This window comes from Pristis pectinata, chromosome 6 (genome assembly GCF_009764475.1).
Source record: "Pristis pectinata isolate sPriPec2 chromosome 6, sPriPec2.1.pri, whole genome shotgun sequence".
Taxonomy (NCBI): domain Eukaryota; kingdom Metazoa; phylum Chordata; class Chondrichthyes; order Rhinopristiformes; family Pristidae; genus Pristis; species Pristis pectinata.
In genome coordinates, this window is record NC_067410.1 from 115,163,370 (window position 1) to 115,187,924 (window position 24,555).

A 24,555-nucleotide genomic window follows, 5' to 3' on the forward strand; every position below is an offset into this window, starting at 1 on the left:
GGAGGGGGCGGGGCCTGGCGCACGGCTGGGGTGGTGATTGGGGGATCGCGGGAGGGGGCGGGGCCTGGAGCACGGCTGGGGTGGTGATTGGGGGATCGCGGGAGGGGGCGGGGCCTGGAGCACGGCTGGGGTGGTGATTGGGGGATCCCGGGAGGGGGCGGGGCCTGGAGCACGGCTGGGGTGGTGATTGGGGGATCGCGGGAGGGGGCGGGGCCTGGAGCACGGCTGGGGTGGTGATTGGGGGATCGCGGGAGGGGGCGGGGCCTGGCGCTCGGCGGGGAGCCTCAGACGCGACCGAATTTTATTTTCTGAGGAGCCGCCGAGCGAGGCCGAGGATGGGGTGAGAGCGGGTGGTGGGGGATCGTGCTGGCCTCGGGCCCCCTAGCCCCACACCGTCGCCGGGGCCGCAGGCGGAGGCCCGGGCCGGTGACAGAAAAAGTGCAGGGTTCAGTACATCGAATGTTGAGGCCGGAGGGGCGGTGCTGAGGGAGCGCCGCGCCGTGGGGGGGGGCGCGCTGAGGGAGCGCCTCACCGTGGTGGGGGGGCGGTGCTGAGGGAGCGCCGCGCCGTGGGGGGGGGCGGTGCTGAGGGAGCGCCGCGCCGTGGGGGGGGGCGGTGCTGAGGGAGCGCCGCGCCGTGGGGGGGGGCGGCTGAGGGAGCGCCTCACCGTGGTGGGGGGGCGGTGCTGAGGGAGCGCCTCACCGTGGGGGGGGCGGTGCTGAGGGAGCGCCTCACCGTGGGGGGCGGTGCTGAGGGAGCGCCGCGCCGTGGGGGGGGGCGGTGCTGAGGGAGCGCCGCGCCGTGGGAGGGTGGTGCTGAGGGAGCGCCGCGCCGTGGGTGGGGGGGGGCCGGTGCTGAGGGAGCGCCGCGCCGTGGGGGGGGCGGTGCTGAGGGAGCGCCGCGCCGTGGGGGGGTGGTGCTGAGGGAGCGCCGCGCCGTGAGGGGGGTGGTGCTGAGGGAGCATTGCACTGGGAGGGGCAGTACTGAGGAAGCACAGCACTGTGGGGCGGTGGTGCTGAGCGAGGGTCACACTGTGGGAGTGTGGTACTGAGGGAGCACTGCACTGGGAAGGGTGGTGAGGGGTAGTTTAACTGTGGGGGGGGCAGTGATGGTATTGAGGAAGCGTTGCACTGTCGGGCTTTTTCACATGAGAATTTTAAGGCTTTGTCTTTTGTGGGTTTACCTTTTGGAGAAGACCATGGAGATTTGGGTCATTACATTTCTCAATTGACAGTTCCAAAGTTACCTGGTAGTTTTGCAGTTTTTGGGAGTTTGCTGTATGTGTGCATTGGCTGCCCTGTTTCATGTACAGCAGTGATTACAGTTGTTTATTGGCTTTGAGATGTTCTCTGGTTATGAGAGTAATGCAAGCCACTCGAAATAATTTTTGACAGAGTATCTGAGGGGTGTGTGATAATTTGTGGTTCGGGTTCTGTGTCCAGTCTTCCTTGGAGTATGCACTTACCAGAACTAATTCTGAATTAATCTGTGGTTTATTTCTGGGTCAGGGTTTTGGGGAAATGTAGTTAAAGTTAGGAAATGAAGAATCTGTACCCTTTCTTCTCAAGCATGTGATCTTGTTGACTGGTGGAACAGGCTCAGTATGTGATTGGCCTCCTCTTGATCTATATCATGCTCTTATATAAATGTCATCGAGGAGTGTGCCTGTGACTTCTTGCGTACATTCGTGCTTTTGTTAAAATTTGATTGCTGCCAGGTGTGTTTTGATTTTCAAAAGTGGTGTTTGACTTCTTTCTAATCCTTACTCTACTTTGGCAGCTGCTTCTGGTTGTTTGTGCTGTGCCTCTTGCCTCCAAGTGGAGCAAATGTTACTGAGCTGGTTGGGATGTTTGGACAGATTCAGTCTCCCAATTATCCGGAGGGTTATCCGAGTGATACAGACATGACCTGGAACATCACGGTGCCCATCGGATTCAGAATCAAACTCTACTTCATGCATTTTGACCTTGAGCCCTCCTACCTCTGTGAATACGACTACGTGAAGGTAAGTTGGAAGCAGAATTATCTTGCCTTAGCCATTGGTTATGTTACATTCTTGATCCTAATGTCCAAGTGAACTGGGGAGCACAAACGGAGCTAAGATCTTTCATCCTTGGCAACATTTAAAAGCCATCTAGATAAGTACATGGATAGGAGAGATTTAGAGGGCAGATGGGACTAGCTCACTGGGCAACACAGTCGGCATGGATGATTTGGGCCGAAGGGCCTGTTTCTATGCTGTATGACTCTGTGACTCTATCCTGAAATAAAACAGAAGATGCTCAACAGGTCAGATAGCATCTGCAGAGAATTGAATGGTAATCGACCTGAACCGTTAGCTCTTTCTCTCACCACAGATGCTGCCTGACCTAGAACGTAGAACACTACAGCAAGGTACAGGCCCTTCTGCCCACAATGTTGTGCCGACATTTTATCCTGCTCTAAGATCTATCTAACCCTTCCCTCCCACATAGCCCCCTATTTTTCTATCATTCATGTGTCTATCTAAGAGTCTCTTAAATGTCCCTAATCTGTCTGCCCCCACAACCTCTGCCAACAGTGCATTCCACGCACCCACCACTCCCGTGTAAAAATTTACCTCTGACACCCCCCCATACCTTCCACCAATCACCTTAAAATTATGCCCCCTCGTGTTAGCCATTTTCACCTTGGGGGAAAAAGTATCTGACTGTTCACTCGATCTATGCCTCATCATCTTGTACACCTCTATCAGGTTACCTCTCATCCTTCTCTCCAAAGAGAAAAGCCCTAGCTCACTCAACCTATCCTGATAAGACATGCTCTCCAATCCAGACAACATCCTGGTAAATCTCCTCTGCACCCTCTATGAACCTTCCACGCCCTTCCTATAATGAGGCGACCAGAAATGAACACAATACTCCAACTGTGGTCTAACCAGAGCTCTATAGAGCTGCAACATCACCTTGCAGCTCTTGAAGTCAATACCCTGACTAATGAAGGCCAACACTCCATACGCCTTCTTAACAACCCTATCGACCTGCATGGCAACCTTGAGGGATCTATGGATGTGGACCCCAAGATCCCTCTGTTCCTCCACACTGCTAAGAGTCCTGCCATTAACCTTGTATTCTGCCTTCAAATTTGATCTCCCGAAGTGTATCACTTCACACTTATCTGGGTCAAACACCATCTGCCACTTCTCAGCCCAGCTCTGCATTCTATCAATATCCTGTTGTAATCTACAGCAACCTTCTACACTATCCACAACACCACCAACCTTTGTATCAGCGGCAAACTTACTAACCCACCCTTCCACATTACACAGCCCAGAAAATTATAGACCAGTGAGTCTTACCTCAGTAGTTGGTAAGCTGATGGAGAAGATCCTGAGAGTCAGGATTTATGAACGTTTGGAGAGGTATAATATGATTAGGAATAGTCAGCATGGCTTTGTCAAGGGCAGGTCCTGTCTTACGACCCTGATTGAATTTTTTGAGAATGTGACTAAGCACATCGATGAAGGGAGAGTAGTAGATGCAGTGTATATGGATTTCAGCAAGGCGTTTGATAAGGTACCCCATGCGAGGCTTATGGAGAAGGTGAGGAGACATGGGATCCAAAGGGACATTTCAATGTGGATCCAGAACTGGCTGGCCCATCGAAGGCAAAGAGTGGTTGTTGAAGGGTTGTATTCTGTGTGGAGGTCGGTGACCAGTGGTGTACCTCAGGGATCTGTACTGGGACCCTTACTCTTTGTGATTTTTATAAACGACCTGGATGAGGAAGTGGAGGGGTGGGTTAGTAAGTTTGCAGATGACATGAAGGTTGGGGGTGTTGTGGATAGTTTGGAGGGCTGTCAGAGGTTACAGAGGGACATAGATAGGATGCAGAGTTGGGCTGAGAAGTGGCAGATGCAGTTCAACCCAGATAAGTGTGAAGTGGTTCATTTTGGTAGGTCAAATGCGTTGGCAGAATATAGTATTAATGGTAGGACTCTAGGCAGGATGGAGGATCAGAGGGATCTTGGGGTCCAAGTCCATAGGACGCTTAAAGCGACTGTGCAGGTTGACTCTGTGGTTAAGAAGGCATATGGTGTATTGCCCTTCATCAATTGGGGAATTGAATTTAGGAGTTGAGAGGTATTGTTGCAGCTATATAGGTCCCTGGTCAGACCCCACTTGGAGTGTTGTGCTCAGTTCTGGTCGCCTCACTACAGGAAGGATGTGGAAGCCATAGAGAGGGTGCAGAGGAGATTTACAAGGATGCTGCCTAGAATGCGGAGCATGCCTTATGCAAGCAGGTTGAGGGAACTCGACCTTTTTTCCTTGGAGCGACGGAGGATAGAGGGGACCTGATAGAGGTGTATAAGATGATGAGAGGTATTATTCGGGTAGATAGAGGCTTTTCCCCAGGGCTGAATTGGTGGCCACAAGAGGACATAGGTTTAAGGTGCTGGGGAGTAGATATAGAGGAGATGTCAGGGGTAAGTTTTTTACTCAGAGTGGTGAGTGCGTGGAATGGGCTGCTGGCAACGGTGGTAGAGGTGGATACGATAGGGTCTTTCAAGAGACTGTTAGATAGGTACATGGAGCTGAGTAAAATAGAGGGCTATGGGTAAGCCTAGTAATATCTAGGGTAGGGACATGTTCGGCACAGCTTTGTGGGCTGAAGGGCCTAAATTGTGCTGTAGTTTTTCTATGTTCTAAGTCATTTATAAAAATCATAAAGAGCAGGGGTTCCAGAACAGATCCCTGTGGAACACCACTGGTTACCGACCTCCAGGCAGAATATGCTCCATCTACCACCACCCTCTGTCTTCTATGGGCCAGCCAATTCTGAATCCACTCAGCCAATTTTCCATGGATTCCATGCCTCCTGACTTTCTGAATGAGCCTTCCATGAGGAACCTTATCAAACACCTTACTAAAATCCATGTACACCACATCCATTGCTCTACCTTCATCAATGTGCTTTGTCACATCCTCAAAGATTTCAATCAGGGTCGTGAGGCACAGCCTGCCCCTCACAAAGCCATGCTGACTGTCCCTAATCAGCCTATACTTCTCTAAATGCCCATAAATCCTGTCTCTAAGAATCTTCTGCAGTAATTTGCCCACCACCGAAGTAAGACTGACTGGTCTGTAATGTCCCTACTCCCTTTCTTAAACAAAGGAACAACATTTGCCACTCTCCAATCATCTGGCACTACTCCTGTGGCCAGTGAGGACACAAAGATAATCGCCAAAAGCGCAGCAATCTCTTCCCTAGCTTCCTGTAACAACCTTGGATATATCCTGTCCGGCCCTGGTGACTTATCTATCCTAATGTTTTTCAATAGTTCTAGCACATCCTCTTTCCTCACGTCGACATGCCCTAGCTTATCAGTCTGTCGTACACCATCCTCACAAACATCGAGGTCTCTCTCACTAATGAATACTGAAGCAAAGTATTCATTAAGGATCTCCCCTACCTCTTCCAACTCCAGGCACATGTTTCCTCTCCTATCCCTAATTGGTCCTACACTCACTCTAGTCAACCTCTTATACCTTACATATGTGTAGAATGCCTTGGGGTTTTCCTTGATCCTACTGGCCAAAGAATTCTCATGCCCCCTTCTAGTTCTCCTCAGGCCATTCTTAAGCTCCCTCCTGGCTACCTTGTAACTCTCCAGAGCCCTGTCTGATCCATGCTTTCTAAACCTTAGGTAAGCTGCTTGCCTGTGGACAAGATATTCTAAATCTCGCACTCTACCATCCTTACCATGCCTCAATGGGACAAACCTATCCAGAGCCCCATGCAAGTATTCCTTAAGCAACCTCCACATTTCCGTAGTGCACTTCCCCAAGAACATCTGTTCCCAATTTACACTCCCAAGTTTGCCTAATAGCATCATAATTCCCTCTCCCCCAGTTAAATACTTTCCCATATCGTCTGCTCCTATCCCTCTCCAAGGCTATGGTAAAGGTCAAGGAGTTATGGTCGCTATCTGCAAAATGCTCTCCCATCGAGAGATCTGAAACCTGATCAGACTCATTGCCTAGTACCAGGTCTAGTATGACCTCTCCTCTGGTCGGCCTGTCCACATTGCTGTGTCAGGAATCCTTCCTGGACACACTGAACAAACTCTGCTCCATCTATCCCCTTTACACTAAGGAGGTGCCAATCAATATTAGGGAAGTTGAAATCACCCATGAAAACAACCCTGTTATTTTTGCACCTCTCCAAAATCTGCCTCCTGATCTGCTCCTCAGCGTCTCTGCAGCTATTGGGGAGGGGCCGGGGTGGAGTCTGTAGAATACTCCCAATAGAGTGATCACTCCCTTCCTGTTTCAGACTTCCACCCACACTGACTCAGTGGACGATTCCTCCAGGACGTCCTTTCTGCAACCATGATACTGTCCCTGATCAGCAAAGCCGCTCCCCCACCTCTTTTACCTCTGTCCTGGTCCCTTTTGAAACATCTAAAGCCTGGAATATCCAGCAGCCATTCCTGCCCTTGTGACAGCCAAGTCTCTGTAATAGCCACCGCGTCATAGAGCATGGGTCAGTACGTGGAACTATGTTCACCACCGTTGTTCCTGATACTTCTCGCATTAAAGTAGACATAGTTCAGCCCATCCAACTGACTGCAATTTTGCCCTTTTAACTGCCTATCCTTCCTCACAGTCTTTCTACACTCTGCATCTACTTGTACACTAAATAAACCAAGCTCTGACCTATCACTCTGGTTCCCATCCCCTGCCAAACTAGTTTAAACCCTCCCCAACAGTTTTAGCAAACCTGCCCGCAAGAATATTGGTCCCCCTCCAGTTCGGGTGTAACCTGTCCCTTTTGTACAGGTCATACCTTCCCCAGAAGAGATTCCAATGATCAACAAATCTGAAACCCTGCCCTCTGCACCAATTTCTCAGCCATGCATTCATCTGCCAAATCATCCCATTCTTACCCTCACAGGCACGTGGCACAGGCAGCAATCCAGAGATTACTACCCTTGAGGTCCTGCTTTTCAGCTTCCTACCTAGCTCCCTCTTTTCCCTCTTCAGGACCTCATCTCTTTTTCTACCTATGTAAGTGGTACCAATATGTACCACAACCTCTGGCTGTTCACCACCCCCCCCCCCTCAGAATGCTGTGGACCTGATCTGAGACATACCTGACCCTGGCACCAGGGAGGCAACATACCATCCGGGAGTCTCTTTCATGTCCACAGAATCTCCTGTCTACCACCCCCCTACCTCCCCACAATGGAATCCCCTATCACTACCACTCTCCTCTTCTGCCCCCTTCCCTTCTGCACCACACGACCAGGCTCAGTGCCAGAGACCTGGTCACTGCAGCTTTCCCCTGGTAGGTCCCCCCCCCCCCCAACAGTATCCAAAGTGGTATTCCTGATTTTTTTGAGTAATTCAAGCATTTGCTTTTTTTCTCAGATTTTCAGTAGCTAGAGTTTATTTGAAGCAAATACTGTTGGTGAGATCGTGGGGCTCAGCTGTGCAAAAGTGAGAGGAAGGCTATGGTGTTACGGTTCCATCAGTTATGGAGCAGATTGCTGTTTCTGTCCAGGATGAGCCATTGTCTACCTGGGTCATGAAAAAGTAACTGTGTTGTGGATAAAGGGGAATTGGTGGATGGACTATACAGTACTTCGATTTCCAGAAGTTCGTTGATCAGGTGCTGCATCAAAGGTTATTGCAGAAAGTAATTGGCATGGACAGAAGATTAACTGGTAAAATGACAGTGGGCATAATGGGTCTTTCTCTGGTTGGCAGGATGTAACAAGGTGTGGCACAGTGATCAGTGCTGGGGCCTTAACGTTTCACGTTTTGTATAAAGGACCTCTACCCTCTTCCCACCCATGTGATTTGCAAATTATTTCTGGCTACTCATCCTCCTGCACCACCTCACAGTAGCGTATGGACATGTAAATATATGAATTGGGAGTAGGAATAGGTCACTGGTCCCCTTGAACCTGTTCCACCATTTAATAGGATCATTGCTGATCTGATTAATCTAAACTGCCCATTTCCCTCTACTTTTTTTGCTTGTCAAGAATCCATCTATCTCCACCTTAAAAGTGTTCCAAGACTCTGGTCCTCCTACCTTTTTGAGGAAGAGTGTTCCAAAGATTTGCAACTGTGTGAGAGAAAAATAATTCCATTCATCTTGCCTTAAGTGGACTATCCCTTATTATTAGGTGACCCCTGATTCTAGATTCTCCATCAAAAGAAATCATCTTTTCCACATCCACCCTGCCAAGACCCCTCAGGATTCTGTATGTTTTTTGGCTTTGAGATGTTCTCTGGTTGTGAAAGTAATGCAAGCCACTCAAAATAATTTTTGAAAGAGTATCTGAGGGGTGTGGGATCATTTGTGATCTCTTCCTGTCGATGTCATGCTATCTTTGATTAATTGCTGCCATTCCAAATGTAGATTAACCATGTCCCTCAAAACTTTTTAAAGTAACTTCCTACCACTGTTCTGAAACTCACTGGCCTGTAACTATGTGACTTAACGCTGCTGCCCTTCTTTAATAAAGGTACTCACATTATTGTAATGTGCTTGACTTTGTACTGCTCAAGAGTTGAGAAGTGGGATTAATTGAAATTGCTCTTTTTTGGTGGAAGTGCACATTGTGGGCTAACTCACCTCTTGTCTGAAGTGTAGGTGAGCATTTTGGGTCCAGTGACCATAATGTCATTAGTTTCAAGTTGATTATGGATAAGGACAGGTCTGGTCCTCGGGTTAAGGTTCTAATTGGAGAAAGGCGAGTTTTGTGGAAATGAGAAAGGATCTAGGAAGAGTGGATTGGGATAAATTGTTTTCTGGCAAGGATATGCTCAGTAAGTGGAAGGCTATCAAGGGTGAAATTTTGAGAGTGCAGAGCTTAGGTGTTCCTGCCAGGATTAAAGGCAAAGTTAGGGAACCTTGGTTTTCAGGGGATATTGGCGATCTGGTTAAGAAAAAGAGAGAGGCGTATAGCAGGTATAGGCAACTAGGAACAAATGAGGTACTTGAAGAGTATAGAAAATGTAAGAAAATACTAAAAAAGGAAATCAGGAAGGCAAAAAGAAGACATGAGGTTGCTTTGGCAGATAATGTGAAGGTAAACCCGAAGGGTTTCTACAAGTATGTGAAGAGTAAAAGGATAGTAAGGGACAAAATTGGTCCCCTAGAAGATCAGAGTGGTTGTCTATGTGTGGAGCCTCAGGAGATGGGGGTGATCTTAAACAGTTTTTTTGCATCAGTATTTACTCAGGACTCTGGCATAGTAGATATGGAAGGAAGGGAAACAGGCAATAGTGTCATGGAACATATAGAGATTAAAAAGGAAGAGGTGCTTGCTGCTTTACAGTGAATAAAGGTAGATAAATCCCCCGGGCCTGATAAGATATTTCCTCGGACATTGAGAGAGACTAGTGTAGAAATTGCAGGGGCCCTGGCAGATAAATTTAAAACGTCCTTAGCCATGGGTGCGGTGCCGGAGGACTGGAGGGTAGCTCATGTAGTTCAGTTGTTTAAAAAAGGATCTAAAAGTAAACCAGGTAATTACAGGCCAGTGAGCCTGACATCAGTAGCAGGTAAATTATTGGAAGGTGTTCTGAGAGATCGGATATACAAGTATTTGGATAGCCAAGGGCTGATTAGGGATAGTCAGCATGGCTTTGTGCGTGGTAGATCGTGTTTAACGAATCTTGTAGAGTTTTTCGAGGAGGTTACCAAGAAAGTAGATGAAGGAAAGGCTGTGGGTGTTGTCTACATGGACTTTAGTAAGGCCTTTAACAAGGTCCCACATGGGAGGTTAGTTCAGAAGGTTCAGACACTAGGTATCCATGGAGAGGTTGTAAACTGGATTTGAAGTTGACTGTGTGGGAGAAGACAGAGAGTGGTAGTGGATGATTGTTTCTCAGACTGGAGGCCTATGACTAGTGGTGTGCTTCAGGGATTTGTGCTATGACCATTGTTGTTTGTTGTCTATATCAATGATCTAGATGATGTAGTAAATTGGATCAGCAAGTTTGCTGATGACACTAAGATTGGAGGCGTAGTGGACAGCGAGGAAGGCTTTCAAGGCTTGCAGAGGGATCTGAACCAACTGGAAGAATGGGCTGGAAAATGGCAGATGGAATTTAATGCAGACAAGTGTGGGGTGTTGCATTTTGGAAGGACAAATCAAGGTAGGACATACACAGTAAAAGGTAGGGCACTGAGGAGTGCAGAGGAACAAAGGAATCTGGGAGTTCAGATACATAATTCCCTGAAAGTGGTGTCGCAGGTAGACAGGGTTGTAAAGAAGGCATCTGGCATCCTGGCATTCTTAAATCAAAGTATTGAGTATAGGATTTGGGATGTTATGGTGAGGTTGTATAAGACATTGGTGAGGCCAAATTTGGAGTATTGTGTGCAGTTCTGGTCACCTAACTATAGGAAGGATATTTGTAAGTTTGAAAGAGTGCAGAGGAGATTTACTAGAATGTTGTCGGGTCTTCAGGAGTTGAGTTACAAGGAAAGACTGAACAGGTTAGGACTTTATTCCTTGGAGCGTAGAAGAATGAGGGGAGATTTGATAGAGGTTTACAAAATTGAGGGGTATAGACAGTTAATGCAAGTAGGCTCTTTCTGCCTAGATTAGGAGAGATAAGTACAAGAGGACATGGCTTTAGGGTGAAAGGGGAAAGGTTTAGGGGGAACATTAGGGGGAACTTCTTAACTCAGAGTGGTGGGAGTGTGGAACGAGCTGCCATCTGATGTAGTAAATGTGTGCTCACTCTTGAGTTTTAAGAATGAATTGGATAGATACATGGACGGGAGAGATCTGGAGGGTTATGGACTGGGTGCAGGTAAATGGGACTAGTGGAATAACGTTTCGGCACAGACTAGAAGGGCCAAATGGCCTATTTTCTGTGCTGTAGTGTTCTATGGTTCTAAAGTGTCACTAGGGTTAGCGCTAAGGTGTTTTTTAACAAATTCATCTGTGCTTTTCAATAAAATTGATGGCCTCATTAGTACCATCGACCTTAATGGGATTCTGTTTATTTTTCATAACAACATACAGATTAGGTGAAGTGCTAAGAGGAATGATCTTGCTCTCAGGTTGTGCGTTTCAGGACATCTTAAAACAGCTTACAACCTGCTATGTAAATACAGCTCCACCTAATACTGTCAGTGCAGGGCTAGCATGTCTGCCAGGAGCTAATTGTATAAATCATCCAGAACCACTCTGACTCTGCCCTGGAGGCTTAATATCCTGAATGTATTTATCAGAAAGTTACATATGTGATTGTGTAATTAGAAAGTCCTCCCAAGTATTGAGCTACCATAAATATTAGCGGTTGCAGATCTTGCTGTTTATCTTACTGTGGAATTCAGCTCTGTTCCCAGCTATTGAATAATGTGTACAAAAGCTCACAGTGGCAGCTGGAGTGGTCCATTTTCCAGCCACTGGTTTCAGTTGCAGCATGGTCAGACATGGTCTTCATTCCATCGTCTCACTGAACCAGAAGTGAGTCCACAGTCACTGGCTAACAATAAATCCCAATTGCACCCCACTGCCAGTCAAATGAAGGGTCACGACCCAAAATGTCAACTATCCATTTCCCTCCATAGATGCTGCTTGACCTGCTGAATTCCTCCAGCACTTTGTGTTGCTCCACCGCTTGTAGTGCACCTCCAGGCTCTCATTTCCCAGCTCCCTGTATCTAGAATGGGGACTGACATCAAACCTGGATCCTGTCTCCATCCAGCCTCCCCATTTACCAAACCTTCCTGCCACACATTCTCCCACCACTTTTTACCCACTGCTGGTCAAGACCCTCTGGGTGCCAACCCCCGTGTCCCATTGAGCTGTGATGTCTCCTTGGTGCCAGGATTGGGGCACTACTGCAGATGTGATGGGACATTGTGAGTTGGGTGTGAGGATTGCTCAGCATTGTGCAGTAGGTGTTTCGAGCATGGGAAGCAGATTGAGGAACTGAAGCTCGAGGGCCTGCTATAGATTTCTCTGTGCTGGTCACCTGGTGTAGTGTTGGATAAGAGGATTAAGGGCCCCTCAGGGGATCACATATGTCGTGGACGACACCAATACGATTTTGATATGAAGTATTGAGTGTTATGGTAGCGCACGTAATGACATATGTGTGTTTTCGAGGGTGTTAGTTTACGGTAATCTCTGAAGTTCTGTAGTTGGCTAGCTGATCCTTTCTGTATTGGATGTATATATTTGATATTTGTAGTCTTCTGTAGTGCTTTTAGCTAATAAACGTTTTATACAAAAATAATAAGGATTAAGCAGCAGTTTAAGAAGGTTCATGGGGAACCAAGCGAGGAAGATGCAAGTGAACTGAAGAACAGAATTTGGGAAGTAGATTGGTTTAATGAGAAATGGGCAACTGAAATATTTGAGAAAATAGAGTTTGAGTAAATGTTGAGGATAGTTTCTGTGAAAATGATAGCATCGTGGAGAGTAAATTTGAAAGTACAAAACACCTAACTTACTGGAGTAAGGAGAGGAGGAACAGCTTTAAATGGAAACCCAGATAAGCAATGGTGATTGTAATATTCAGTGTGGAAAATAAACCAGTGATGTCACAGGGACATCTTGATTTAATAACAGAAACTTGGCAGCAAACTGTGCAGGAATAGAAAATAAACATGTAGTGCCTCAGTAACACTTGCAGCGCCAACACAGAGGGACCCATCGTTGGAGTGGAGGATAGGGAGGGAGGGGCTCCATTATCGGAGGGGAGGGTAATAAAGGAGGGTTACACTGTTGGAAGGGAGGGTAATGAGGGAGGGAAGGTCACATTATTGGGGAGAAGGGTAATGAGGGGGCCCCACTGTCAGATGGGAGGGAATGAGGGAGGATGGGAGGGCGAGCCCCACTGTTGGGAGGGAGGGTAATGAGGGAGGGCATCTTTATTATCTCCACTTATTTCTGATCCCTTGTCCACTTCAACACTAATGGTATATATTTCTGCCTTGACATGACATCCCCTGCAAAAGGCCATGCTGACTGTCCTGAATAAATCCATGCTTTTCCAGAAGTGAGTAGATCCTATCCTTAAGAATCTCCTCCAATACCTTCCCTACCACTGCTGTAAGGTCCACCAGCATTTAATTTCATGGTTTGTGTCTATTGCCCTTCTTGAACAAAGGAACAACATTGACTATTCTCCAGTCCTCTGGGACCTTGCCTGTGGCTAAAGATGATACAAAGATCTCTATCAAGGTCCAGCAATCTCCTCTCTTGTCTCTCTCAATATCCTGGGATAGATTCCATCAGGCCCTGGGGATTTATCCACCTTAATGTTCTTCGAAAGACCTAACACCACCCCTCTTGATATCAGCATGCCCTAGAATATCAGCATACCTTCCTGATCTGGTCCTCATGTCAATCTCCTTGGTGAATACTAATGTGAAGTGCTTATTTAATACCTTGCCCACGCCCACCCCCCCCCCCCCCCCCCCCCCCCCCCCGCCCTTTCCTCTGGTGCCAGGCATAAATTCCCTTCTTTGTCCTTGATTTGGCCAACCCTCTCTTTCATTACCTGAAATGCCTTGGGAATTTCATGGCCCATTTCATGGCCCATTTCATCAGCCTTCCTGATTCCCTATTTAAATTTTCTTTTGCTTGCTTTGTATTCTTCAAGGGCCCTGTCCAATTTCAGCTTCCTAAATCTTGCATCTGCTTCCTTTTCCTTTTTGACTAAATTTGCAACATCTCTCATTGTCGAAGGTTCCCAGACCTTGCCATCCACATCCTCCTTCACAGGAACATGCTGGTCCTGAATTCTGACAATCTGGTCTTTAAATGACTTCCATATGTCAGATGTGGACTTGCCAAATAACAGCTGGTCCCAATCTATTCTCCCCAGCTCCTGCCTAATATTGTTGTAATTAACCTTTTCCACAATTTAGCACTTATTTCCCCCGCTAAACCCCCACCTCCCTGATGTCCAGTCTTATCCTGGACTTCCCTGGACTATCAAAAGACTTCCGGAGTTATGATTAATGTTGCCAAAATGCTCTCCCACTGAAACTCTGATCACCTGGCCATGCTCATTTCCCAATACAAGGACTATTATGGCCCCTTCCTTGGTTGGACTAACTACATACTGTGTCAAAAAACCCTTGGATGTACCTAACAAATTCTGCCCCAACTAAATCTCTGGTATTAAGGGAGTTCCAGTCAAAATTGGAGAAATTAAAGTCACCCAATATAACTACCCTGATCTTTCCACAATCTACCCACATATCTGTTTCTCTGTCTCCTGCTGGCTATTGTGAGGCCTATAACGTAATCCCATCATAGTGAGTGCCTTTCTTATTCCCGAACTCTTCTCCTATTGCCTCACTGGATGAGCCCTCCAGGACATCCTCTCGGTGCCACTGTGACATTCTCCTGATCAGTCGTGTAACTATTCTACCTCTTTTACACCTCTGTTGTGTCTGAAGCACTTGAATCCTGGAACGTTGAGCTATCAGTTCTGCCCTTCTTTCAACCATGTCTCTGTAATGGCTACAACATTGTAGTTCCATGTACTAATTCAGGCCCTAAGTTCATCTACCTAACCTGTAATACACTTCAGCCCATCAGTTGGGCTGATGGAACTCATTGGGCAAAGGGAAAGCATTTCATCACACTCCTGAATTGTACCTTGTAGAGTCAGGACGTTAGTTATTTGTTACAGGATACATTACCTCTGACTTGTCCTTGTAGCCACAGTATTTGTCTGGATGTTCTTGTTGAGTTTCTGGTTAAGGGTGACCCCAGGATGTTGTCAGTGGAGGACTCAGCATTGGTAATTTCGAATGGTTGTTTCTTTGATGGAAGTGGACATTGCCTGGTACCTTTGTGGGACAAACATTACATGCCAATTACTGGTCCATGCCTGAATATTGTCTAGGTCCTATTGCAAGCAGGCACAAGCTGCTTCATTTGCTGAATAGTTTTGAATGTAATTGAACTTTGCACAATCATTAGTGAACATTTCTACTTCTGACTTTATGATGGAAGAAAGGAAGGTCATTGATGAAGCAGCTGAAGGTGGTTGGGCCTAAGGTACTGCTCTGAGGAACTCCTGCTGTGATGTCCTGTGGTTGGGTATGTCTTTATCCAGTGGAGTGTTTTCCCCTTGATGTTTTTGCACAACATCTCATTCAAATCTCTGCTTCGATTTCCTCTGAGCTCACTGACCTAAACTGGCATCTGATTAAATTATGTCCAGATCTTAGAATTCTCACTGGTTTACCAGTCCCTCCTAATCTGGACCTTTTATCTCTGCAGTCATCTTAAACCCTAAAACCCTCATCACTGCAGTCTCTTTAATTCTAATCCTGAATGTAATTGCTTCATTCCTGGTGGTTGGGCCTTCACCTACTGACATCCAAAGCTGTGGATCTCCTTTGTTAAACTTCACTGCCTCTCTTTAAGATGCTTCTCTAACCATCTCTTTCACTGTTTTTTGGTAATATGTTGTAATTTCTTTTTTATTCCAGTATCATATTTTGTCTGTTAACACACCTTGGAACATTTTGATGTGTTATAATTGGTACGTAAATGTTTGATTATTCACTCAACTGGAATTCCCACCGCCATTCCTACAGCAGTGTTATGAAGTCTGAGAAATACTTCTGCAATTCCATCTTTTAGGAAAGCTGATCTACTGACAGTGGAACCATAAAAACATTGCAACACAGGAGGTTTATGCCACTTATTAAAGAGTTACGCAAACTACCGCACATTCCAGCACTTGTGAGTAACACCTGGAGGCAGTGCTTAGTATGATAGGGGTTTCTGCCTTCACCACCCTTTCAGACAGTGAGTTCCAGACGCCTACCAGCCTCTGCATGAAAATACTTCTAATCATCTTTCCTCCAATCCTTACTAATTTACAGCATTTTGACCCCCGTACTCAGGGAGACATTAACCTTCCTGCTAGTGTTTCGATGCCTGTCATAATTTCTCGCACCCCATAATATGGGTAAATGAGATTTATATAGATAGGTACAATGGACAGCATGGACATGGTGGATTGAAGGGCCTATAACTGTGCTGTACAACCATATGACTCTATGACAGTTGTGATGGAACACTGTCCAATTGCTTGGGTGAGCAGCTCCAATCACACTTGAAGTTCAACCATCCCAGACAAAGCAGTGCACTTGATTGTGATCCCATCCACAACCTAAACATTCATATCCTCCAGTGGCTGCAGTGTATAAAATGTCCTGCAGGTACTTGCCCAGACTACGTCAACAGCTCCTCCCAAGCCTACACCCTCTTCCCATCATGAAGAACAGAGCAGCAGGTGCATGGGAACACCACAGACTGCAAATTCCCCTCCAAGTCTCACACCGTCCTGATTTGGGAACTTCTCACCAGATCTCCCTCCCTGACAGCACTGTGGAATACCTTCTCCAAGAGGCCTGCTGTTCAATGTGCTGGTTCACCACCAACTTCTCAAGGGCAGTTGGAGATGGGCAATAAATGCTGACCTTACCCAGTGACATCCAGATCTCAAAAATGAATTAATACCAGATTCAAGGATTAGAGGACACAGATACAAAGTGGTGGATAAAAGATATGGGGGTGTGAAGAAAATCTTTTTGATGTGGAGAGTGAAATTCAGTGTGGAAAAACAGTATCATTAAGGGCTTTTGAAAGGAACTTGGATGGGGACTTTTTATGGAAAAGAATTGGCAGGGCTGGTGGGAAAGGTCAGGGGAATGAGCCTATGGAAATATTTTGCAGGAGCGGCTGTGGTCCCATATGTCCCCCTGCAGTGCAACAATGGCTCTAGGGTCTGCAGTGGGTTTTTATTTTCCTTAAGAGTTATAAAGTTACAGCTTGATGATAAGCAATGTGTTTTGCTTTCAGGTCACGTCTGGTGATATGCTGGAGACGTTCTGTGGCCGAGAGAGTACAGACACTGAAAAAATCCCAGGCCGAGACTCTGTCCTCTCCTCTGACAATACCATGACTGTCTTATTCAAGACAGATTTTTCCAATGAGGAGCGGTTCACTGGCTTTGAAGCTCACTATGCTGCCATTGGTTAGTGGTCTTAGTTTCCTTATCTGCACTCAAAACAAAGACTGAAAACCTTGTCAGTTTTGACACCATGTAGTGACTGTTGCACCAGAGTGATCAGCGTGATCTAAGGGAAAGGAAAAAGATGACAGGGACAAAAGCGATAAAGATTCCATATACGTTACCTGGGTATTCTGTTACTCAGGAACAAATTATCTCAGGCAATGACAAGTGATCGAGACAGCAAGGTTAGTGTACAATACTGGGGTACAGAGCTAGTGGGGACGTGTTTGTCCCTGTTTTACACTGGGGTACAGAACTAGTGCAAACATTTTCGTCTCGTACAACACTGGGGTACAGAACTAGTGGGAGCATGTTCAGCCCTGTATAGCACTGAGGTATGGTGCTGGTGGGTACATATCTTTCACATTATTAATAAGCTTGAGGATGACAAATGTTGGTGGTGGTGTGGATAGTGGTGTGGCTACATTAGGATGTAGATCAGATTGGGTGGAGTGTTGGCAGATGGAATTTAAGCCTAACAAATGCAAGTTGATATATTTTTGGGAAGTCAGATAGGGGTAGGATGTATACAGTAAATGGTAGGTGCAAAGGAATTCTGGGGCATCTTGATTTCTTGTCCATAATTCCCTGAAAGTGGCGACACAGGGTGGTGGAGACATGTGGCTGCATGCCTTCATATGTTGGGATAGAATGTTACAACTTTGCAAAACGTTGGTTAGACCACACTTGGATGATTGAGTGACTGGAGTGGAAGACTTTAGGTACCGGGAGAGAGTGAATAGATTGGGTTTGTTTTCCCTTGAGCTAAAGAGGCTGATGGGTGACCTGATAGAAGCTTATAAAATTATAAGGGACATTGATGAAGTAGATAGTCGGAATCTTTTGCATGGGAGGACTATCAAAGACAAGAAGGCATAGGTAAGGTGAAAGGAAAGAGTTTTAAAGGGAATTTGAGGAGTATGTTTTTGAGAGCGATTGGAATGTACTGCTAGAGGAGGTGATATCAGGTACAATCACTATTTAGGCAGGCAGTTAAATAGAGATGGTCTATAAGGATAGGCCAATGGGATTAGTGTAGATGGGCAAATAACACAGTCACACTCAGCCCTGCTTCTGTATAATTAAGGTATACCTGGAATGGTTTATTGGGAATGACCTGAAGATCCAGGAGGTAATTAAATGCAAGCAGAGTGTTTATCAATTGGCAACTCCACCATGTATCAAGGGAAAACAACAGCTCTACAGATGTAGATACAAGAGACTGCAGATGCTGGAATCTGGAGCAACACACAAAGCACTGGAGGAGCTCAGCAGGTCAGGCAGTGTCTGTGGAGGGAAATGGACAATCGACTTTTCCAGTCAAGACCCCTCATCTGGACTGAAAGGGTGGAGATAGGCAGTATAAAAAGGTGGTGGGAAGGGTGGAGCAAGAGCCGGCATGTCACCTTCTCTTCACCTTTTTATATCGGCTATCTCCCTTCTATTTTTCAGTCCAGATGAAGGGCTTCGACTCAAAAGATTGACTGTCAAATTCCCTCCACAGATGCTGCCTGACCTGCTGAGTTCCTCCAGTGCTTTGTGTGTAGCTCTACAGATGTGCCCAGTCCAGAGGAGAACTCTTCAAGGATAGAGAAACGGTCACTACCTGCTGGAAGAAGCTACCTACCTGTTGTGCAGCTGTGTGCCTCCTGCCCCACCTACAGAAGAGACGGTGGGTCCCTCACTGGCCTGTCCTAAGATAAGATATCTTTGTTAGTCACATGTACATCGAAACACAAAGTGAAATGCATCTTTTGCGTAGAGTGTTCTGGGGGTAGCCCGCAAGTGTCGCCACGCTTCCAGCGCCAACATAACATGCCACAACTTCCTAACCCGTACGTCTTTGGAATGTGGGAGGAAACTGGAACACCTGGAGGAAACTCATGCAGACACGGGGAGGAAGTACAAAGTCCTTACAGACAGCGGCCAGAATTGAACCCGGGTCGCTGGCACTGTAAAACTTTACACTAGCCACTACACTACCATGTCTGCCCTGTGAGGGACACAATATTGGAGTGGAAACAACTCTAAGGGACTGCCAGGTGGATACAGGTCTGTCTCTGCAAAACACTTGAGTATAATATCGATGTGTACAGGTGGGGTAAGGTCTGTTTGTGACTGGTCTGTCACTGTATAACTGGGTACTTGACTAGTGGGTACTAGTATAGGATTGTATAGAGTAACAGGTTTGTCATAGTATAATGCCAAAATAATACTGGTGGGCATAGGTCTGTGACAAGAACAAAAGGGAAAAGGAGCAGGAATAGGCTACTCTGCCCCTTAAAGCTTTTCCAACCATTCAATATGACTTGTGGAATAGTTTCATCAATTGTTGGGTATCCTACAGGTTGGCACGTCTGCTCTTTTGTTATTGTGGTGTAAATGTGAAGGAACCTGTCCCTCTGCAGCACTGTGGAACAGTATTGGTTGGAACAGATCTGTCACAATATAAAGGAAAACCAGGATGTGGATTACTTGGAGGAACAAACGTGCCTTGCATGGCAAGTAGAACTTTATTTTAAGCTGGGTACTGGTCCTTCACAACCTAACTATAGTGCAGTACTTGTGAGAACAGTTCTTTAAGTGTGTAAGACCTGAGTCAGTATTGATGAGTAAAGTCTTGTTTCTGTTTGGCACCTGGAATATGGGAGTGGTAGGGACAGGTCAGTCACGTGTGCCACTGGGATAATGAACTGGTGTTGTACAAGGCTTTTTTTTTAAACTTATTTGCTCTCACTGTGTGAGTGTTGCTGGCTACACGAGGACTTATTGTCCAAACCTAATTTCCACTGAACTGAGGAGGCAGTTAAGAATCAGTAATGTTGGTGGGTCTAGAATCACACACAGGCCAGGTTGGGTAAGGACGATAGACTTCCTCTCCCAAAGGATATTAGGGAATCAGATAGCCTTTTACAAAGATCCAGTAGTTGATGGTTGCATTGGTTTATTATTATTATTGTCACTTGTACCAAGGTACAGTGAAAAACTTGTCTTACAAACTGATCTTACAGGTCAATTCATTACACAGTGCAGTTACATCAAGTTAGTACAGAGTGCATTGATGTAGTACAGGTAAAATAAAACACAATAACAGTACAGAGTAACGTGTTACAGCTACAGAGAAAGTGCAGTGCAATAAGGTGCAAGGTCACAACAAGGTAGGTCATGAGGTCAGAGTCCATCTCATTGTATAAGGGAACTGCTCAATAGCCTTATCACTGTGGGGTAGAAGCTGTCCTTAAGTCTGGTGGTGTGTGCCCTCAGGCTCCTGTATCTTCTACCCGATGGAAGAGTAGAGAAGAGAGAATGTCCTGGGTAGGTGAAGTCTTTGATTATGCTGGCTGCTACACCAAGGCAACGAGAGGTAAAGAGTCCAAGGAGGGGAGACTGGTGTCCGTAATGCGCTGGGCTGTGTCCACAACTCTCTGCAGCTTCTTGCGGTCTTGGGCAGGGCAGTTGCCATACCAAGCCGTGATACATCCTGGTAGGATGCTTTCTATGGTGCATCGGTAAAAGTTGGTGAGAGTCAAAGGGGACAAACCAAATTTCTTTAGCCTCCTGAGGAAGTAGAGGCGCTGGTGAGATTTCTTGGCCATGGCATCCACGTGGTTTGTCCATTACTGAAGCTCAGGTTAATTCCAGATTTATTTAATGACTTGAGTTTAAATTCTCCAGCAGTCTTGATGGAATTTGAATCCATATTTTGGAACAGTTGTCCAGAATAAAGCTGTTGGTCCAATGATGAACTTTGACACTACTGTACCCATGACAGACTACTTTACTTCAACTTTTGATGATATAAAAACTGGCGGAGTTGTGGATAATAGCCTATTCCTGTTCCTATTTCTTATGTTTCTTATCTGGAAAGGCTGGTTATCTGAAATTATTTAATTCAGCATTGAGGTTGGAGATCTGAACATGCCTGGTTGCAAGTTGAGATCCTGCTCCTTAGGCTTACTTTGGGCTTCACTGGAACACTGTAGAAGGTCAGAGTGGGGTGCAGATTTAAGTAGCAAACAACAGGAAGCTCAGGTTACTCTTGCAAACTGAATGGAGTTGTTCTGCAAAGCAGTCACCCATTCTGCATTGGTTTCTCTTATATAAAGGAGACCAGATCAGGAGCACTGAATGCAGTACACTAGACTAGAAGTTGTACAAGAGAATCTCAGCCTCACCTGGAAGGAGTGATTGAACCTCCTGGATAGTGAGAAAGGGAAGTGGAAAAGGACAAGTGCTTCTTCATCTGGACTTCCATGGGAAGGTACCGCAGGAAGTTGAGTGGTGTTGGTGAAGATAGAAGAGTGAACAGACTCTTGGGAATGCTGAAAGTGGATGGGTAGTGAAGAATCCAAAATACTTGGGAGGTGGGTGAGGAAACTGTTTTCACTCACGTGGTGGGTGTCTGGAACTTGCTGCCTGAAAGTGATGAAAGCAGAGACCCTCACCACATATTAAACCAAACACCTGGTTGAGATGTAAATAACCATAAGCTACAAACACGGGCCTGGGAGGGGGGGATTTTGGTCAGGTGGGACACAATGGGTCTGAATGATGTCATGGAGTTGGATGATTCTTTGCAATTTTATTTGCAGATGTCGATGAGTGTGTGGAGAAATTGGATGAATCTTTGGCCTGTGACCATTTTTGTCACAATTACATCGGTGGATTTTACTGTTCTTGTAGATTTAGCTACATCCTTCATTCAGATAATCGGACCTGCAAAGGTATTGTCACACTCACACTTGCACTGCACACTAGCCTGTGTAAAGACATATTCCCACTCACTAATTGATTGGCCCATGTAATGATATTCGCACCTAGTCTGCATACGGTCTCAGGTACACTCCCCACTCACCTAGTCTCTGCACAGTCGCACTCAAGTGTAAAAAAAAAAGAAAGAAAGAATATGCTTACTTGGGCAGTGTAAAGTCACCATTGCGCACACACTGGCCTGTACATGGTTATGTAAAAGCCATGATTCGGTCATGACCAGAAGTTCTCACAATGCTCCAATTGTGGTCCAATCATTGTTTTGTAATGTTGCAACATGACATTTCAACTTTTATGTTCTCTGCCCTGGCATATGAAGGCAAGCATGTCAATGCCGCCTTCACTACTGTCTGTGGTGTCACTTTCAGAAAACTAGGGACTTGAAACCCAAGGTCCCTCTGTTCATCAGCATTCCCTAACCCTACATGTAACTGTACGTGTTCTCCCCCAATTCGACTTCCCAAATGCATCATCTTGCAATTAAATTCCATCTACCAATGCTCCACCCCTTTCCATTTGATCTACATCCTGCTGTATCCTTATACTATCTTCCTTGCCATTCACCAACTTTCGTATCATCTGCAGACTTACTAATCATATCTCCTACATTCACATCCTAGTCATATATATCACAAACAACAAGATTCCGAGCACAGATTCCTGCAGTACACCATTAGTCACACACTTCCGGCTTGCCTTGGATCCGATGTGCTTTAACCTTCTGGGCCAATCTACCATGGAAGACCTTATCAAATGCTTATTAAAGTCCATATAGATAAGATATACCACCTTCCTTCATCAGTCTTAATTAACTCCTCAAAAAGCTTATTAAAATTTAGTGAGGCAGGATTTTCCCTGCACAAAGGTATGTTGCCTATCATACCTCTCCAAATGTACCTAAATCCTATCCTCTGTAAGACAGATGAGATGTATTCATTTAGGGTCTTGCCCACTTCACCTGCCTGCTCGTATAGATTACTCCTTTGGTCCCGATGAGGACCCACTCTTTTCTTGGCTACTCTGTTGCTCCTGATATTCTTAAAATGGCACTCTGGCCTTCATCAGGCAGAGCATTGAGTATAGAAGTTTGGAAGTTATGTTGCAGTTGAACAAGACATTGGTGAAGTCACATCTAGAATATTGTGTACAGTTTTGGTTACCAAGTTATAGGAAAGACATCATTAAGCTGGACTTGAGGGCCTGAATTATGGAGAGAGTTGGGCAGGCTAGGACTTTCTTTCCTCGGAGCACAAGAGACTGAGGAATGATCATAAAGAGGTGTATAAAATGATGAAGGGCATAGGGTGAATGTTCAGTCTTTTTCCCAGAGGAAGGGAATCAAAAGCTAGAGGGCATGGGTTTAAGGTGAGGGGAAAAGATTTAAATAGGTCTTGCCAAGGATATATAATGGCCCACTTTTGTCCTCCTTTCTTTAAGTTGGATTCATTGAGTTACACAGCAGGGTAACAGGCCCTTCAGCCCAACTGATTGATGTCAAGCGTGTCCTTCCTGAGCTAGTTCCACTTGTCTGTGTTTAAACCATATCCCTCTAAGCCTTTCCTATCTATGTATTTGTCCAAGTGTCTTAAACATTGTGATTGTGCCAGCCTCTACCACTTCTTCTGGCAGCTTGTTCCATATACCTAGCACTTACACCTCAAACACAGCACAGCAAACTTGACAATAGCCACTTTCACAGTGGCTGCTCTGCTATAGCTCAACTGTTGTTAAGTCCCTCTCTGATCTGCTCGCTAGGCCTGTCTGGACCGAAAAGTTCTCTAATTATTCCAAGAAAGTGTCTGGTCTTTGGCATTAACATTTTCTAGTTCAGTTCCTCCAGCCCTTGAATCCACTGAAGTCCAAAAATCTGTCTTGAAAGTACAAGTTCCACAGCTCTATAGCGTAAAGAACTTCAGATATTCACAACTCTTTAAGAGAATAAACTTCTCATTTCCATCTTAATGGTTGACCACTCATCCTGAGAATGTGCCCTCTAATTCCAGACTCGCCCACTAAAGGAAACATACTCACATTATCCACCCTGTAAAGCCCTTCAGAATCTTTCGTGTTCCAATATTATCACCACTCATTCTTTTAAATTCCAAAGCATTTGGGCCTGATTTTCGTACTTGCCTTATAGGACAATGTGCTCATCCCAAGGATTAATCTTGTGAATGTTCTCTGAACTTCTTGCAGTGCAAGTATATACCTCCTGATGAAGGGGGTTTATTGCTCTCTATAGATGTTGCCTGACCCACTAAGTTCCTCCAGCATTTTGTATGTGTTGCTTCAGATTCCAGCACCTGTAGAATCTCTTGTCTCCATACCTCCTTAAGTAAGGAGACCAAAACTCCAAGTGTTGTCACACCATAGCCTTTTACAGTGTCAGCAATACTTCCCTTTTGCACTCCATCTCAACTACATAGAGTACAGCACAGGAACAGACCCTTTGGCCCACGATGTCTGTGCTGAGCACTATGCCAAATTAAACTAAATCTGTTCTGTCTACACATGTTCCACGTCCCTCCATTCCCTGCATATTTATGTGCACATCTAAATGCCTCTTGAAAGTAAAGGCCAATCTATTGGTATTGGTTTATTATTGTCGCTTGCACTGATGTACAGTGAAAAGCTTGTCTTACAAACCAATCGTACAGGTCAATTCATTACACAGTGCAGTTACATTGAGTCAGTACAGAGTGCGTTGATGTAG

General features: G+C 45.7%; 1 protein-coding gene across 1 annotated transcript in view; it reads left to right on the forward strand.

Moving 5' to 3' along the window:
* The first annotated feature begins 265 nt into the window (after positions 1-265).
* LOC127571373 (mannan-binding lectin serine protease 1-like) overlaps positions 266-24,555 on the forward strand; it is a 79,534-nt gene continuing 55,244 nt past the window's right edge. The window contains 4 exon segments of the mRNA XM_052017688.1: positions 266-340; positions 1,780-2,005; positions 16,859-17,033; positions 21,665-21,796. Of these exon segments, the coding sequence (XP_051873648.1) occupies positions 336-340; positions 1,780-2,005; positions 16,859-17,033; positions 21,665-21,796 (538 nt within the window). The 5' untranslated portion in view covers positions 266-335.